General features: G+C 42.8%; 3 protein-coding genes and 2 long non-coding RNA genes across 5 annotated transcripts; 2 read left to right on the top strand and 3 right to left on the bottom strand.

Annotated features, from left to right (window-relative positions):
• The first annotated feature begins 810 nt into the window (after nucleotides 1–810).
• Nucleotides 811–4424, top strand: pak1ip1 (PAK1 interacting protein 1). Its single transcript, XM_060058671.1, has 10 exons — nucleotides 811–1127; nucleotides 1340–1502; nucleotides 1760–1880; nucleotides 2242–2316; nucleotides 2426–2478; nucleotides 2776–2921; nucleotides 3287–3384; nucleotides 3594–3693; nucleotides 3981–4110; nucleotides 4209–4424. The coding sequence occupies exons 1-10, from the start codon at nucleotides 1047–1049 to the stop codon at nucleotides 4340–4342; spliced, it is 1101 nt and encodes a 366-aa protein (XP_059914654.1). The 5' UTR covers nucleotides 811–1046; the 3' UTR covers nucleotides 4343–4424.
• Nucleotides 4425–4531: 107 nt separating this feature from the next.
• Nucleotides 4532–5688, top strand: LOC132462891 (transmembrane protein 14C-like). The gene is made up of 4 exons (XM_060058673.1): nucleotides 4532–4754; nucleotides 4853–4954; nucleotides 5056–5143; nucleotides 5250–5688. Exons 1-4 carry the CDS (start codon nucleotides 4679–4681, stop codon nucleotides 5305–5307), a joined length of 324 nt encoding a protein of 107 aa, XP_059914656.1. The 5' UTR covers nucleotides 4532–4678; the 3' UTR covers nucleotides 5308–5688.
• LOC132462893 (uncharacterized) lies at nucleotides 5689–7686 on the bottom strand. Its single transcript, XR_009526923.1, has 2 exons — nucleotides 7038–7686; nucleotides 5689–5934 (listed from the first exon to the last, which is right to left on the bottom strand). It is a non-coding gene; the product is annotated as an uncharacterized LOC132462893 (long non-coding RNA).
• Nucleotides 7687–7813: 127 nt separating this feature from the next.
• On the bottom strand, nucleotides 7814–9334 carry LOC132462894 (uncharacterized). The gene is made up of 4 exons (XR_009526924.1): nucleotides 9125–9334; nucleotides 8569–8782; nucleotides 8231–8397; nucleotides 7814–7931 (listed from the first exon to the last, which is right to left on the bottom strand). It is a non-coding gene; the product is annotated as an uncharacterized LOC132462894 (long non-coding RNA).
• Nucleotides 9335–9340: 6 nt separating this feature from the next.
• On the bottom strand, nucleotides 9341–15039 carry LOC132462890 (serine/threonine-protein kinase MAK-like). The gene is made up of 6 exons (XM_060058672.1): nucleotides 14824–15039; nucleotides 13063–13117; nucleotides 12828–12949; nucleotides 12614–12693; nucleotides 10713–10845; nucleotides 9341–9737 (listed from the first exon to the last, which is right to left on the bottom strand). The coding sequence occupies exons 1-6, from the start codon at nucleotides 14964–14966 to the stop codon at nucleotides 9494–9496; spliced, it is 777 nt and encodes a 258-aa protein (XP_059914655.1). The 5' UTR covers nucleotides 14967–15039; the 3' UTR covers nucleotides 9341–9493.
• Between the last annotated feature and the right edge of the window lie 780 nt (nucleotides 15040–15819).

Below are 15819 nucleotides of genomic sequence, written 5' to 3'. Positions count from 1 at the left end.
ACCAATTAAAATGAATTGATTAAGAATAATTACACATTTTTTTGTGCTGTTCAGCCCTACCCTGCCACTTCTCCGGCACAAAGGGCCACTTCATCTCCACAGCCTCCTGGACGAGCAGGGGCAGCTCCGCGCACAAGAAACCTGCCGGGGAAATAGTGTAAACGCACCTCATTGACAAAAGACGAAGCCCGCCTTCAAAATAGTAGGCCTACTACACTGTTTCCTGAGCCCTGTTATTTTGCATTGCTATTCAAATAAAATATATATATATATTTTTTTAAATATGACATTCCAATACGTCAAGTCAAATATGTCAAGTCAACCTCACACAAAACCCATGATTCTCTTCAATAAATAAAGTGGCCTCTTCAAATCCCTGCCAATGTACAGAAAACATGGTAGAAACAGCGCCCTCTGTTGGCTTACTTGTACTCCGGTGATTCTGCCTCGCCTCCCCCCGTGCCTCCATGGTTGAAAAAGTGCCCTCAAGCGTGGCGAATACGAGAGAAAGTGCCTTATATGGGTGCCCTCTGGTGCCCCTTCATGCAATAAATTAGGATGATGAGCCCTCTACAAGAAAATTCGATAACGTGCCTCAATGAATGCCCTCTTAACGCCCTTACTGTGTGTTCACACCAAACGCGAAATTTTTCGCCCGTTCGCGTTGTCGCCGAAATTTTGTCGCGCCACACATCATAATCTGTATTCATCATCATAATTTTTCGCGCGACAAATTCTCGTGAACTAACCCTTATTTTTGTAGCTTTTATTTTGACATTTGGTTCGAGCTTTTATTTTGACATTTAGACAGTATCCGACGGCGGAAGGAAGTGAATTTGAGCATGCGTAGGTTTCCGCACGTTGTGGGCAATGTTTTCCGAATGTGTTCTACACGTTGTATAGTTATTTAAAAAGAATACCTATTTCGTAATTTTCCAAAGATTTTATACGAAAAACTGACCGATTGTATTACGTCCATACATAGGGTTAAATAGAACGAGGGCAAGACTTTTAAAACTATTTGAGATCTCTTTTGCTCTATAAGCATGGCCAATGTAGTGCAGATTATGGCTGGGAGCTATGAACAGATCATATTTGGTTACAAGGTTACCTGTGAATCGGAATCGGTAAGTGCAATAGGATTGTAAACTTTCCTCGTTTTCTGTTTTGATGAATACCTTGGCATCCGATGTTACAGCCGGTAGACCTCTGATACTGGTCTGCCCTCAACTGATTTTAACCTGGCACGACTTGCTTATATTGTTTATGTACGGTTTAACGTAACAGTCCACCTTATAACCTTAGTTGACATTATAATTACTAATTTTCCACTTTGCAGGAATGGAAAGCCACTGCAGACTTCACACATCATGCCCATACACAGTCGATATCAGCTGTCGCAACTAGTGAAAGATTTGTTGTCACAGGCAGCAAAGATGAGACCATACAGTTATACGATTTGAAGAAAGGAGTTGAGCATGGAGCGTTGCTTCATCACGATGGTAAGAAATGAGTTGAATGTAAATGCAAATTCGTTTTTACATATACTTTTTTATTAAAAAACATATTATTGATAAATGATCATTTATCGATATTGATACATTTTTACTTGAAAAGTTGAGAATATTTCATTGTCATAACTTTGCAATTGCTTTTAAAATTGTCATTTAAAATAAAATACGTAAGAAAATTACAACAAGCTGTAGCCAGGGTCTCTTTGCATGATGCGCTACATGTTCTCTGTGTTCTTCTCGCCCAGGAACCATCACATGTCTGGAGTTCTACGGCTCGTCTCACCTGCTGAGCGGAGCAGAGGACGGCCTCATCTGCGTGTGGAGCACCAAGAAGTGGGAGTGCCTGAAATCCATCCCTGCTCACCGGTACGTCGAGAACGAGGCCCTGTCAAGATCATAGAACAGACTTAACACTTGCCTCAAAAGACCAGTTTGCTGATTTAATACATTGAGCACATCGGTGGGGTCCTTTTTGTGTTGTTTCAAATTGATTAAACTGTCTAGAGTCAGAACTGCTTTCCTACTGCTCACTTTCGTACTAGCAAAGTGATGCTGTCATTGGTGGCACCCATTGTAAAGAAAATCTCATTACACGAATTGTATTGGAAATTTAAACTGGATTATATTAATACTCTATCCCACTGCCCCAACGATAAGATCAATGTGTTAAATCGATAACTTAAAAATAAATACAATTTAATGCAACATTTTTAATCGATTCTACCAGAGGCAAGGTGACATCCCTATCCGTCCACCCGTCTGGTAAACTGGCGCTGTCAGTCGGTACAGACAAGACCCTCAGGTAAAGTCCATTGAACGTTTACAGAAGGATGGCCCTGAAGTCAAATAAATAATACAAACAATACATCAAATCAATTGTGAATTCTCCTCCACTCTTTTATCTCGGTTAGGACGTGGAATTTGATTGATGGAAGAGCGGCCTTTATCAAAAACATCAAGATGAGTATGTTGCATCATATTGCTTCTAGTGATATCCCAAGCTGGATGGACATGCATGTTTTCATGTTTTCATGTTGTGTCTTTGCTGTGATATCACCAAGTCTGAGTGGCCGAGCATGAAATGGTCACAAATAAATGAATAGCGCCCTCCTCTAAATACAACCCTGTTACTTATGCTCGCTACGTCCCCAAACTTAAGTCCTGTTTTACTTTCTCATTAGTCATATTACTGAAACATACTCTTCAGCTAGGTCTTTAAAGCAACACGCCCACATGTTTCCTCTCTTTTCCCTTTTGTCAGACGCACAAATTGTCCGCTGGTCCCCAGACGGGGATAAGTATGTGGTGGTGATCGATGAAAAAGTGGACATTTATGACCTGGCGACCGCTTCTCTGACTGGAACCATCACAAACCCCAAGAGGATCTCATCCATTAAGTTCATAACTGTACGTTTTCACTGTTATTTGGATTTTAAAAACTCAGTCTAATGATCTGTCATGTGACAGGATGGAATCCACTCTGTCCTAAGTAAGAGTCTAATGTTGTTATAATGGTTTCAATTGACATGGCTGTGTTGTCCGTGAAGCCGCTGTTGGACTGATGACTCACCTTATCGTTGTGTATATATATAACATATAATATGTTACAGATATATAAATAACAATCGCCCGCATTATTACCGTCATTCATTCAAATGTTTCTTGTATTCATTTAGCAGACACCTTTGTCCATAACAAAGGATTAATTGAGAAATCAAATATTGTATGTGTACATTTATTTGTGACTGTATTTTGTTACCATTACCCTGTAGAACTCCATCCTGGCTATTGCAGGAGACGATGAGAAGGTGAGGCTGTGTGACGTGGGGACGGAGCAGTGGCTCTGTGAATTCACCGCCCACGAAACAAGGTACATCCCGGAACAAAATTTCAATATCAAATCCTCAAATCAACAGTCGAAGACACATTGCATTTTATTCCCTGTTGTACTGTCTGGGTGAATACAAACCACACCAGCTTTCTATGCATGTCTGTATAGAATCTATCCCTATGTATAAGGATTTTGCATGTGTCGTCCATTAGTAAATGTAAACAAAACTGTACATTTGTGTTTTTCAGAGTAAAAGCTGTTGACTGCTTCAGCGCAGAGGAGTATGTTGTCCTGGTCACGGCATCGAATGACGGATTCATCAAAATGTGGAAACTCGTAATTAGCGAGGTGATTATTCATTGGTTGTACAAGATATTTAGTGTAGAAAAATACATTGGTGACTTTAAAATGAAGCGCAAATATCACTGACCAACATATGTCACTGATGCTCACATGGACATTTCTGCACCGAACATCAATTTGTCACAAATAAAGTTTTGGGACTAATCTAGATAGCATTAGTCAAAATGTATATTATTAAGGTTTTTGTTCATGATCTTGACATGGGTATTAAAAGCCCAGCGACGTGGCAGAACATGTTGTTAACGTAGCGGTCTCTATCTGTTGTCGTGAAGGAGCTGAAGCCGCCTACTCTGCTGGGTGAGGTGAACTCCACGGCCCGTCTCACCTGCATGGCCGTGTGGACGCCTGAGTTGATACTGGAAGCCAAGGAAGATCCAGAACCTGTGGTAACAGCAGCCGAAGGTACTTGAGAGACGCTGATCACTGACCTTATTATTTTTTTTAATCTTACAAAATGGATGTATATATGTAATTGGCTTTCTTTTTTACCATTTTTAAAGTGGCAGAGCTCGCCAAGGAGATTACAAGGAGTAAGAGAGTTCGGATTGCAACTGACGCGGTTATTATTGAAGACGAGAGTCAGCCCAAGAAGAAGGCGAAAAAAGGCACCGGAAGGAAACAGAAAAAACAATAAAATGTTAAAATTTGAACGTGTTTTTCTTTTATGTGTTTAAATAAACTTGTGTTCACCACTAGGTGGCGCTGGAGTACTCTTATGTTCCACAGTGTAGATCACATTTTTGACTCATTCTGCCGACTTTGTATAGTATATTTGTTACTCACAATTACCCTGATTTATATTAAAAGGAAAAAAAGGAAAATCTTTGAAGTCAAATTTGCTTGTTGAATTATTTTGCCGTCAAAACCTTTTTACTAAGCTTTACTTTCTTGGCATAACCCGGAAGTACACATAATTATATCATTCCCTTCCCTATGGATACAACCAGAGCGGCACAATACCTATTCCATAATGGCAATAGACTGGATAGGTTTTGGGTACGCAGCCTTGGTGGTTTCCGGGGGGGTCGTGGGCTTTATTAAAGCAGGTAAGTTAGGTCGTCCGAGATTTGTTACGTTCCATGCAGGAGAGCAAGCAGCAGGCTTGTTGCACCTCTATTGATACGATGGGTATTTTGCCACACAGGTAGTGTCGCCTCTCTTGTCGCCGGACTAGTCTTTGGAGTCTTGGCAGGATTCGGTGCTTATCTGACCTCTAGAAATTCCCAAAATGTATGGGTTTCACTTGGTGAGTTAACACACTTGGATTTCTAAACTTCACATCGTAACATCTTCCCGCCGTTGTCTGCCAACCCTTTTAATAATGTTTCCTTCCCACTGCAAAACTAGGAATATCAGGAGCACTGGCTGTTGTGATGGGATTGAGGTTTTTCAACTCCTGGAAATTCATGCCTGCTGGGCTGATGGCCTTGACGAGGTACACTATTTATGCTGTCCGTCTTTGTTACTGCAATGCAATACACATCCCAACAGATTCAAAATAACTAATAACAGCAGTACATTTTGTTCTAATGTATTTTCAGTCTATTGATGATGGGCAAAATTATGGTTGGAATGACCACAAGGCCACACCAAACCTGAAAACCGTGGTTTGTCATTGAAAGTAAGATGAATATCATTTGGGGGAAAATGAATGCAAGACCATCAACTATGTTCATATGACAACACAATTGACTGCTTATGAGTCGTAAGCTTAGTTTACTTTCCAGATGCTGAATATATTTTGGTACGGATAACAAATTGAAAAGTTTTATTTTATATGAGAATGCTTTTTTACAGATATGAATAATAATGATATACTTTTTCTTATTGACAATGCTAAAATTTTTACACTATGTGTACAGTGATTATTTTTAACCGACTTTGTTAAAGGCCTTTCATGTATTCTATACCCGTTGGCTCTCAAAATTGTATTCCAGTATTGTCTACCATTCTTCTATAAATAAATGAATTCATAATGAATCAAGAATTTTCTGTGCGTTTATTCATCATAGTGCATATGGAAGAGGACCTCTCCCCTCAACCTCTGAGTGTAGCATCCTAAGGCTACCTGCTAGCGGTTATGATTGCCACCGTACTTGGCGGACCAGTCTACTCGCCCGAACACTTTTGCGACGCATGGCTTCTTGGACAGAAAGACAGCCCTCTCTTCTCCCTTGCTGTTGGGGACGGGAGGTTTTGCGTTCACAGTTCTCCATCCGTCGCCGTCTGAGCAGATAACACCAGGAGGCAGGAGATGGTCATGGTCCAATGGAAAGATATGGAGCTTAAGGTCATCTAACAATGTTTAGGTACCAACTCATGGATGTGGTGAAGTTGTATAATTTGGTCATTCTAAATGAAAACGTACGTTTTTGTGGAGGACTACAGTTCATATACATTTGGAAACAGATTTTGAGGTTTGGTGTCAATTGACCCTAAGATGAGACCCTTTGAGAAACGCCCTCCTTACGAGAGTTTTGTGTGGGAATGCAAAAATTGTAATTGTTATTTAAAAAGGATTGCAATCACAGATTTAAAAGTCACAGCGAAGTGATTGAACGTGCATCACTGATCTTAGGTCTGCCTACCCAAGCATCCCTAATGAGGGAAAGTGATCTGGGGCCTGTTCTGGCACGGCTCATTAGTGGACATGCGATCCCCTCGGTCCTCCCGTGCTTAATACTTGCCTGATCTCATAAATTAAACATGAAGAGACAATATGTTCTTTTTGTGTCCCTGCTAAGTTAACATGAATAATACACCTATTCCTCTGTAGAGTACATTGTGATTTGCCTCGGCTCATTAAAAAAGTCATTAAAACTCATCCCTTCTCACGGTATGGGCTTGTCTTTCGTTGTCCTTGTGTGTGTGATGTAATTAGTGGCGTAGTTCACAAACACCATGGTGTTGGATGGCCGGTATTCATTCCATTATTTTTCTCGATGACTTTTGAATTGGAGAAACTGCGAGAGAGTACTCTCACTCTTCGCTGCACTTTGTGGTCGGTGAACAAGAAAGTCTGTACAAGCTTTGCCCAATTGATGAGAGAAAAGTGAACCCATTTAGATGACCTGTTGATAGGAGCTATCAGGAGTGATCAATCCTTGTTTGGAATGTAAAGATGGCCGTTTAACACATATAGCTATTCAATGACCACCCACATATTGTATAGTATATGCACAAAACAATTTGTATTCATTTGTCCAGCAATTTAAATATTTATGATTGTCAACTCTGTACGAATGTGCATCAAGTGAGCAGCCATGACAATCTGACACTAAACATCATGATGTCAGGGGAGTCTGATTCTCCCATCAAACACTACTTACCTTTGGAAGAGGTGTGTTCTGACTCCTGGCACGCAGCGATGCCCAATGTTCTGTCCCAGATGTTTCCTTCAATTGTTTGATGTCCGTTAAAAGGATTTACACACACACACACACACACACACACACACACACACACACACACACACACACACACACACACACACACACACACACACATTAAAAGGGCCACCACCCCAAGAAGACGCTCTCTGTCTGTCTGGGATTTGTTGAAGAAGCTGCTGAATCTGCGAGGCTGTACCTCATATGTTTGCTGCACCCCATTACATTTAATGATGTGGGCTTTTAGGATGGTTTCTTTGCAGTAAACATTCTGCATTTCATCTGCCACCACACCAATGCTTTCCACCTGTTGCATTTTAGATTGCTTTTCCAACTCTGTGCTGCTCACCAGTCATCTTCCCAGTGATGTTAACATGGTTAATAGTCCTACGGGTTTACCTTATTAACTAAAATCATCCTCTACGAAGGAAGCTGGGGCCTGCTGGAATAGCCTTCCCAGAAGTGTTTTCTTTCAGAGCCTGTCCAGTGTCATTTCCCCTGGTGTTTATGTTCCGCTTTCAGTTTTAAGTGCAATTTCCTTTTCCAGGAAAACTCTTTCTCTCTGCTTCTGCCATATTTGAGGGGGCCACACTAGCGGCCATGCTCCTGTGGCCTTCATACTCCCAGAGATCTACTAGGTTTTTCAAAGTCAGACTCTTAAGTAGATTTATAGAAGTAGGGTGGATGGGGGCGGGCTCACCAGGAACGTATCGGGAATGGCGAAGGTAGTGCTGCTTGGCCGAGGAGATGATGAAGTCCGCTCTGTTTGGACTGCTGCTTTTTGGTGGTTGGGTTACACAGCTGTTTTCACTCTGATGCTTCGTCTCTGCTGATCTGTTCAACATTATAAACAGATTAAAAATAAAATGTTATTATATTTAAACCTTTTTTTTATGCAATTTTTAGTTACAACTATGTTTTTTTCAATGCATGTTTTTGATGTGTAGGCAGGGACTAGTCATTTTGTGCAAGGATGCCGGTCTGCAGGTATAAATCGACTCAATCGATTTAGACAGGGGTACAATATAGTCGCTGACTTATGGGCTGTGTGTTCAATGACGAGCCATTACAGTCTACCAGAGCCTTTATAAAACCCCGCCCCTTTCGATACGAAGCAGAAAGCTGTTTCTCACTGGAAGTTGCAGTCGCTGAGTGGCCTCTGTGTACAGTGATAGAGGCTGGGTGTTTTAGAGTTGGAAGCTGCATCCTCAGTGTCATCACAGCCTTCAGTGGCTTGGACCGATGTCCCTCCTCGAAGCCTGCACCCGCTTCTGGGTCCATTCCTCTGCTTCTTCCATACCTGTTGAGCAGTCCCATAGAAATCCCATTTTTATTCCATATAAAAATGGGAGTATTACCTTATTTTAATGTATGGGATTTCATAGTTAAGATTGCATTTGATAATTTATGATTTAACCACTGAAAATACATTAAAACATTGACGATGGCAACTAGGACCAAATGAGCTCACTGATTGGCTGGTTGTTCCCAGGCTTAGCGGTTGAAGCTGCGGCGGTGAGGACTGGGCAGCCGTGGGACAGCCGTGGTCCTTGCCGGTCAGAAGGGTTAACCAGTCCTGGGCCGGGTGGGTCTGCTTCTCACAGAGTGCTGGTAGATGGAGATGGTCCTCACAGAGAGACAGAGGCTTTCGGGCCTTAGCATGGGCCTGGTGCTTCTCCAGGTACCTGGAAGGAGGGCCCAGCTCCTGGCCCACGTGGAAGTAGGGGTGCCGCAGAGCCTGGGGAGTTTAGACACGGTATCCATGTCAAGTTGAAGCATGAATACCGTATATCCAGAGACATTTTGTTTTGTTGTTCTTTTTTTTGTTTGATGATCTTTTCCTACTAAAAGTAACAACCAATCGTGACTTCAACATCTGTCAAGTGATTGACTATACAGACAATATTATAGAGCAAAACATTCATGGTTTTTCTATTGAGATGTCGTTTGCAAGTAATAAGTCACGCCAGCATAATCCTTTTTAATTCTATGTGATCCCGACCCAATAAGTTGTTTTCCAGTGTTACCTGGCTAGCAGATGGCCTTTTGCAAGGGTCCCATTGCAGCATGTTCTTCATGAGAGTGATGCCTTCATGGCAGGCATTGGGCACCAGACATCTAAGGCTAGTGGAGACGCACTTTGGTAAGCAGAAGTTCAATGAAGTAGCCAGGTTGAAGCCCTCTGGCCAGTCCGACTAGTGTGGAAAGGAAAAATAAATAGATAATACAAACAATCTCAAACGGCAGAATGACTTTCTCTGGCAAAGTGGAAGTGGCAAAGCTCTGTATATTATATTAAATCTATGATTAACAACTTCACAAGTATTTCTTTAACTCTTTTTACCTTTTACCTAACTAGATATCAGCGGTTTGCTATAGCAAATTGCTATTATCAATTATTTTTCGTGTGAGATGTGCGTATAATGGACGTTGGTTGCGTACACCAGCGTCTCATCGTCCTCACCAACCTTCTTCAACGTCCCCAGCACCTGGCAGATCTTGAAGACCTCGTCCACCTCGCTGGTGCCGGGGAACAGGGGCCTGAGGGTATAGAGCTCAGCCACGATGCAGCCCACGGCCCACAGGTCGATGGGGGAGCTGTAGGAGGGGGACCTCAGCAGGACCTCCGGGGCGCGGTACCTGCTCAGCAGACACAAGGTCACAAAAGTCAAAGTCAAGGTCAAATTTATTGTATAGCACAGTATCATACACAGAGGTTATTCAAAGTGCTTTAAAATAAATACAATTAAATAGAATGAAATAGATATATAAATCAAAAATATATACGTATATATATTTTCAAGTAACAACAGAATATTTTTTTTAAAAAAAGATTAATTGAAAGCCATAGAAAATAAATGGGGTTTTAATTTATTTTTAAAATAAGTAACAGTTGGAGTAGATTTGATTTCTGTTGGTAGTTGGTTCCAACAGTGGAAAAATGAGAACATATCAATCCTGACAAATGATGACATAAGAAGGCCAAATAAATCCCCATTTTGCAGATGCAAAAGTTGTATAACAAACCCTAGACAAGATCAGTGGTAACAAGTTGCAGATAACGACATGAGGAGGCAAAATAAAGCCAGAATATGCAGCTACAAAGATGTACAACGAACACCAAACCAGTTATATGTTCTGGGTCATTACGAAAACAGGAGACACAGCATGACTCCTCAATGGGTTCTGTCTATCTTTTAAGTCTAGAGGTTTTCAAACTTTACAGACCATGTAACACCCAGGACCAAACCAAACCGCCCAAGTAACACCTACCAAGTCACCGTCAAAAGACGCCACAGAGAATCAGGCCAGGACACTTATTGTTGTTTATTTAGACATTTACATTTGTTCTCTAGGCTGCCAATAATTTCGGCATGACTAGTCCCTGCCTACACACCAAAAACATGCATCTAAAAAACATAGCTATAACAAACTATAACAACAAATATTTTTTAATCTGTTTATAATGTTGAACAGATCAGCACAGAATAAGCATCAGAGTAAAAAACAGCTCTATAACCCAACCACCAAAAAAGCAGCAGGCCAAACAGAACAGACTTCACCATCTCCTCGGCCATTGAGTCTAGTGTTGGTCCTTGCTGAAGAGATTCTCACCATCTTGTAGAGACGTATTCTGTGTACGGCTGTAGGGATCGGAGCTCCCGGGCAAGGCCAAAATCTGCTATTTTAACCATCTCTGTTCCTGTACACAGCAGGTTCTCTGGTTTAAGGTCACGGTGGAAATAGCCTAGGGGAAAACATAAAACCAACCCGCATCAAACATTCATAGGAAAAACAAGATTATTTTACTTGATATAACACAATCAGGTCAATCCCTAAACTCAAACTTCAGGAACAGCACCAAACTCAGAAGCCGTCACAAGTTTTGCATATTCTTTGACGGTGCTGTTAGGGATGTGATGTTCCCGGACCCCATGTCCTTTGTCACGGCCCGGCTCTTGGCCATAACAAATAGGGAGACACACCAAGGTTTAAATGCAAAAGTAATCATAATTTATTGATAAACAAAAGGTAAACAAAAATAATGGTTTAACAAAAGTCAACTGATGTCTGGAGAGGGAGAGAGCCATGGGCAGACTGGTGAGCCTTATATATGCCACACACTGATTGGGCTGATTGTGTAGCTCCGCCCACCATGAACCACCTTAAAGGAGAAGTTATACACAGATAGCCAGAGGGCCGTCACACCTCCCAAAGAGGACTTGTTATGGCCTGTCCTTCACCAGAGATAGGGATGTTTCTGAGGCCTGCTTTTTAACATTGGGGCACTCTTTAGGGAGAACCTAATCCCAGTACCATTTGTGCATTGGTTTGCATTCGATGACTCCCCTGACACATGCTGTCACATGCATAACTTCTTATTGGCCAATCATCATTATATTGTCACCTGCTGTTATAGCGACACACCTGTCCTCAACTTATGGAATCTGAATTGAAGGGCCGTTTACTCAGGACTGTTTTTAAAAACGGTAATGCCTTTAAAACTACTATTTGCGAAACATTTTTTGTGACAACTGCAAGTAGCAGTTACTGTGTGTTCACACCAAACGCGACGGGGCGACAGGATCCCATACAAAGTGAACGTATAGACGCGTTCACGAGAATTTGTCGCGCGAAAAATTTGCTCGAGTACAAATATTTGAACTTTGACGCGAATTTCACGTGATGATGCGTGATGACAGCCAATCAGCGTTCAACAGCGTGGCCACTGAGTCACATGTGTAACGTAACAGCCAATCAGCGTTCAACCGTCAAACTCAGTGCAGTGCAGTCCGGGATGAACTGCAGCATGGAGGAGAAAGTGAATGTTGCCGTTTGCGACTCCCGGAGCTCTATATATAATATAATAGTATATAATATAATATTTGTATGCATAATCACGGCCAAAAAGCTCTGTGCGCCTCCGGATGGCCGTAGCGCGGGGAGCTCTCATAGGGATTGGGCTTCTCGGGGTTTGTTTACCGGTGCTGCTATGTTTCCGGTCTTGTGTGTTCCAACGGTTTATTAGGGAGGCCTATCTAATAAATCTGTCTATTCAATACTTCATTCACTGCCTCTTCCGTGGTCATTACAATATTATGAATATACTGCGTCGGGTCCTCCGACGTCTCTCCCTCTTCCACAAAAGGTAAAGACATGCAATGGTGGTTACCTTGTTGTGGCGCGACCAATTCAACAAAACTTGCACAGCGACAGATTATGATGTGTGGCGTGACAAAACTTCGGCGACAACGCAAACGGGCGAAAAATTTCGCGTTTGGTGTGAACACACAGTTAGAAAATATTTCTGAGACGCGCTGTTGCTGTAGTCAGCTATGTTCATTGTAGACACCTAATGTACTTTTTCCATTCCATTCAAACATTTTCTTTACGTTCATTACACTGGACAAGGATTCCTCCGGATCAGATAACAAAGGTGTGTGGGGAAACTATGATGCCCAAATGTTCTGATAAATTAAAAATTCTTTGGGTGCGATGGTCACCTACCTACCTACCGTTTTTGTGAATGTAAGACAGCCCTTGTAAGATCTGAAATGTCATGTTCCTGACAACTGACTCTGGAAACAACTTGTTCCTGTGAAAATGGAAGACCAACCCAAGGTTACTCAATCTGAGGTCTAAATTGTGTACAGACCAACTCTCAAGGAACTTTAAATAAGCATGCAAGTCGTTGGTATTCGAATGTCATGGGCATGCAACACAGCTTACCTGGCTTTAATGAGCTGAAGAAGGTTTTCTTTCATATATTCAAAGACAAAGTACAGACAGTCATTTTCTCGAATGATTTCTTTTAATTTGACCACGTTGGAATGTTTCAGCTTCTGCAGCGACTGAAAAAAATAAAACTGCCAATCAAACAAAGACCTAGCACATAATGCAATGCCTGAAAGCAAAAAGGTCTATGTTTTGTATGGTAATCTTGTGTTTGTATTCAACCTTTTACCTTAACCTCTCTGAGATTCACACACTCATCCCAAGAATAGAATTTTCTTTTCATTCTACAGTAGAAAAACAATACAATAGCATTAGTGTGTGTGTGTGACTGTGTGTGTGTGACTGTGTGTGTGTGTGTGTGTGTGTGTGTGTGTGTGTGTGTGTGTGTGTGTGTGTGTGTGTGTGTGTGTGTGTGTGTGTGTGTGTGTGTGTGTTGTGGCATCCCGCCCCGTAAGCCTCGGCCCGGACCAGCCCGAGGCTTGGTCCTGGACGGCGTGTACCGTCGTTGTCATGCCAAATTTGTACCGGCTGCCAAATTTGTACCGGGCGCGTCATCCATACGTAATCCATTCCAAACCTGCATGGCAGCAGATGATCGCGTCGTCCGTTGCCGGGCAGGTTTCAAAAAACATTCGCGCTCATGTTGCCAAAGACGAAATAACATAATACAGAAAACGGATCGCTAGATAACACTTGTTTTTACTTTATATTTGTATTGTATTTAATTGTTTAATCAAATTTAGCAAGTAAACTGAATGTTTAAAGCAGGTCAAGGACGAAATAGCACAATACAGATAACGGATCGCTAGATAGAAGGTTTGCGAATGTTCGTGAACCTTTCACGTCATTCGACGCGATCGTCCGTTGCCAGGCAACGGACGACGCGATCATCTGTTGCCAGGCAGGTTTGGAATGGATTACGTATGGATGACGCGCCCGGTACAAATTTGGCAGCCGGTACAAATTTGGCATGACACCGTCACCCACCAGACGGCGATCGAGGGCAGCCCTTTCGCCTCCCCAATCAGCGTGATTGGGGGACACCTGGCCGAAAGCCGAGGAGGCCATATAAAAAGACTGACATTTGGGCAGACGACAGAGGAGAGCTAGGAAGGAGGAAGCGCTCGGGTCCACGAGCAGCTAGAGGCCGACGGAGGCCCTAGAGACCGCGAGTGCCTCGTTTGTTTGAACTGTATATAATAAATGCCTTGGATGGCTTGTCCCGCACATAAACGTGTCGTTTATACCTGGAACCCGGCTCAATCGAGTACCGGGTTGCCACAGTGTGTGTATGTGTTTGTGTGTGTGAAGATGTATATACATTATACCGATGAGTACCAATGATGATAATTACATTCGGTACTGTCGTCTTCTGTATGTAAGTGAGGCCAACAATTCTTTAAAACCTTTATAAGTCCCATCTGACTTGCAGTATGTCCCCCCCCCCCGCGCCCCTTTCAGCAGCAACATGACGCGTTCCACTTTCACTCCTCTCTCTGTCATCACCAGTGTCACCTTTCACAATAGCCTTCCATTTACAGCACCTGGTCCGAGCCTCTGGCCACCATTCATTATTAACCGGAGGCTTTGGGTCAATTTGACTTATAATAAGCTGCTGATGAATGAGGGACACTTCCAACACACACACACGAAAAGCCAGAAGATGACCCACTGCATGTTATCAAATCCATCCTTCACAGAAAAGAAATGGTAAATGGATTGCATTTTTTTCGCACTTTCATCCAAAGCGCTTTACAATAGAACATTCATCCTTTCAAGCACACATTCACACAGCGACGGCGGAGTCAACCATGCAAGGCGACAGCCAGCTCGTTGGGAGCAGTCAGAGTGAGGCGTGTTGCTCAGGGACACCTCGACACTCAGCTAGGAGGAGCCGGGGATCGAACTAGTAGCCTTACGGTTACCAGCCAACCCGCTCTACCTCTTGAGCTTCTAGAAAGAGAAAAGAAACCGTGAGGGAGGAACCCACCTCTTAATGGCCACCAGCTCCCCAGAGTCGAGGCTCTTGCCCAGGAGCACGCTGCCAAAGGTCCCGTCGCCCAGCTGCCTGGTGGCGGTGTAGCGCTTCATCGTCCCACACTGCAGCGATGATCCCTGGGAGAAGAGCTCCATCAGAGTCAGAAGTCATCATGAGGACAGAGAAGGCAACGACACACACACACACACACATATGCAACCGGTTGGACCCACAAACACACACACACACACACACACACACACACACACACACACACACACACACAGCCCCCTCCTCCACCTCTAAACCCCGCCCCTCTAAAGTAAGATGAGTACAGTGAGGTTAGGGTGTCCACCTGCTTCTGAAACAAATAAATAAATAAATGAAAGGCTCACTCTCTCCTGCCTGTCTCTCGGCTCTTCAAAGGGGACATTAGTTCATGTGTCTTGACTGGAAAGGGAGGGTTGAAAATTTTAAAATACCTCCACAACAAAATACTTCTAGTCGCCCTATCTTATCAGCCCATATAAACTTGCAAAGCAAGTTCCATAGCAACCTGCAGACAGAAAGTAATTTGAATACAAATTCTAGTCTGACAACCAAACAGAGTGCTCAGGCCAATCCCTGGTTTGTGCCCCGCTGTGTTCAACCTGGTTTGGTCTTAACAACAGGCTTTATAGGGGTAGAGCTTGTTAAGAGTCAGTGCCCTGAGATGGGCTCACATGGGAAGATGATGAAGCATAATTTGTAATCGTCTATTATCGTGGTTTCGGGACTATGACCTGGAGAATGATAAAGGGTCAACGCGTGGTTTATTCAAAGGTACAAGGTAAACGGACACGCACTCTGGAGGTGGCTAATGAGGCATCTCGCACTTCCAAGTAAAATGTCGGTCTGTTTTGCTATGGACAAAATGGTAAATATGCCACGCTTTCAAGGTCTGATATACCCAGGTAAATCTTAAGTCTGTCTTGGCATGGGCAGAATGCTAGAGAAGCAACGCCAATA

Source organism: Gadus macrocephalus, chromosome 8, assembly GCF_031168955.1.
Source record: "Gadus macrocephalus chromosome 8, ASM3116895v1".
Taxonomy (NCBI): domain Eukaryota; kingdom Metazoa; phylum Chordata; class Actinopteri; order Gadiformes; family Gadidae; genus Gadus; species Gadus macrocephalus.
Note: the sequence above shows the minus strand (reverse complement) of the source record. Positions and strands in the feature narration are given on the sequence as shown.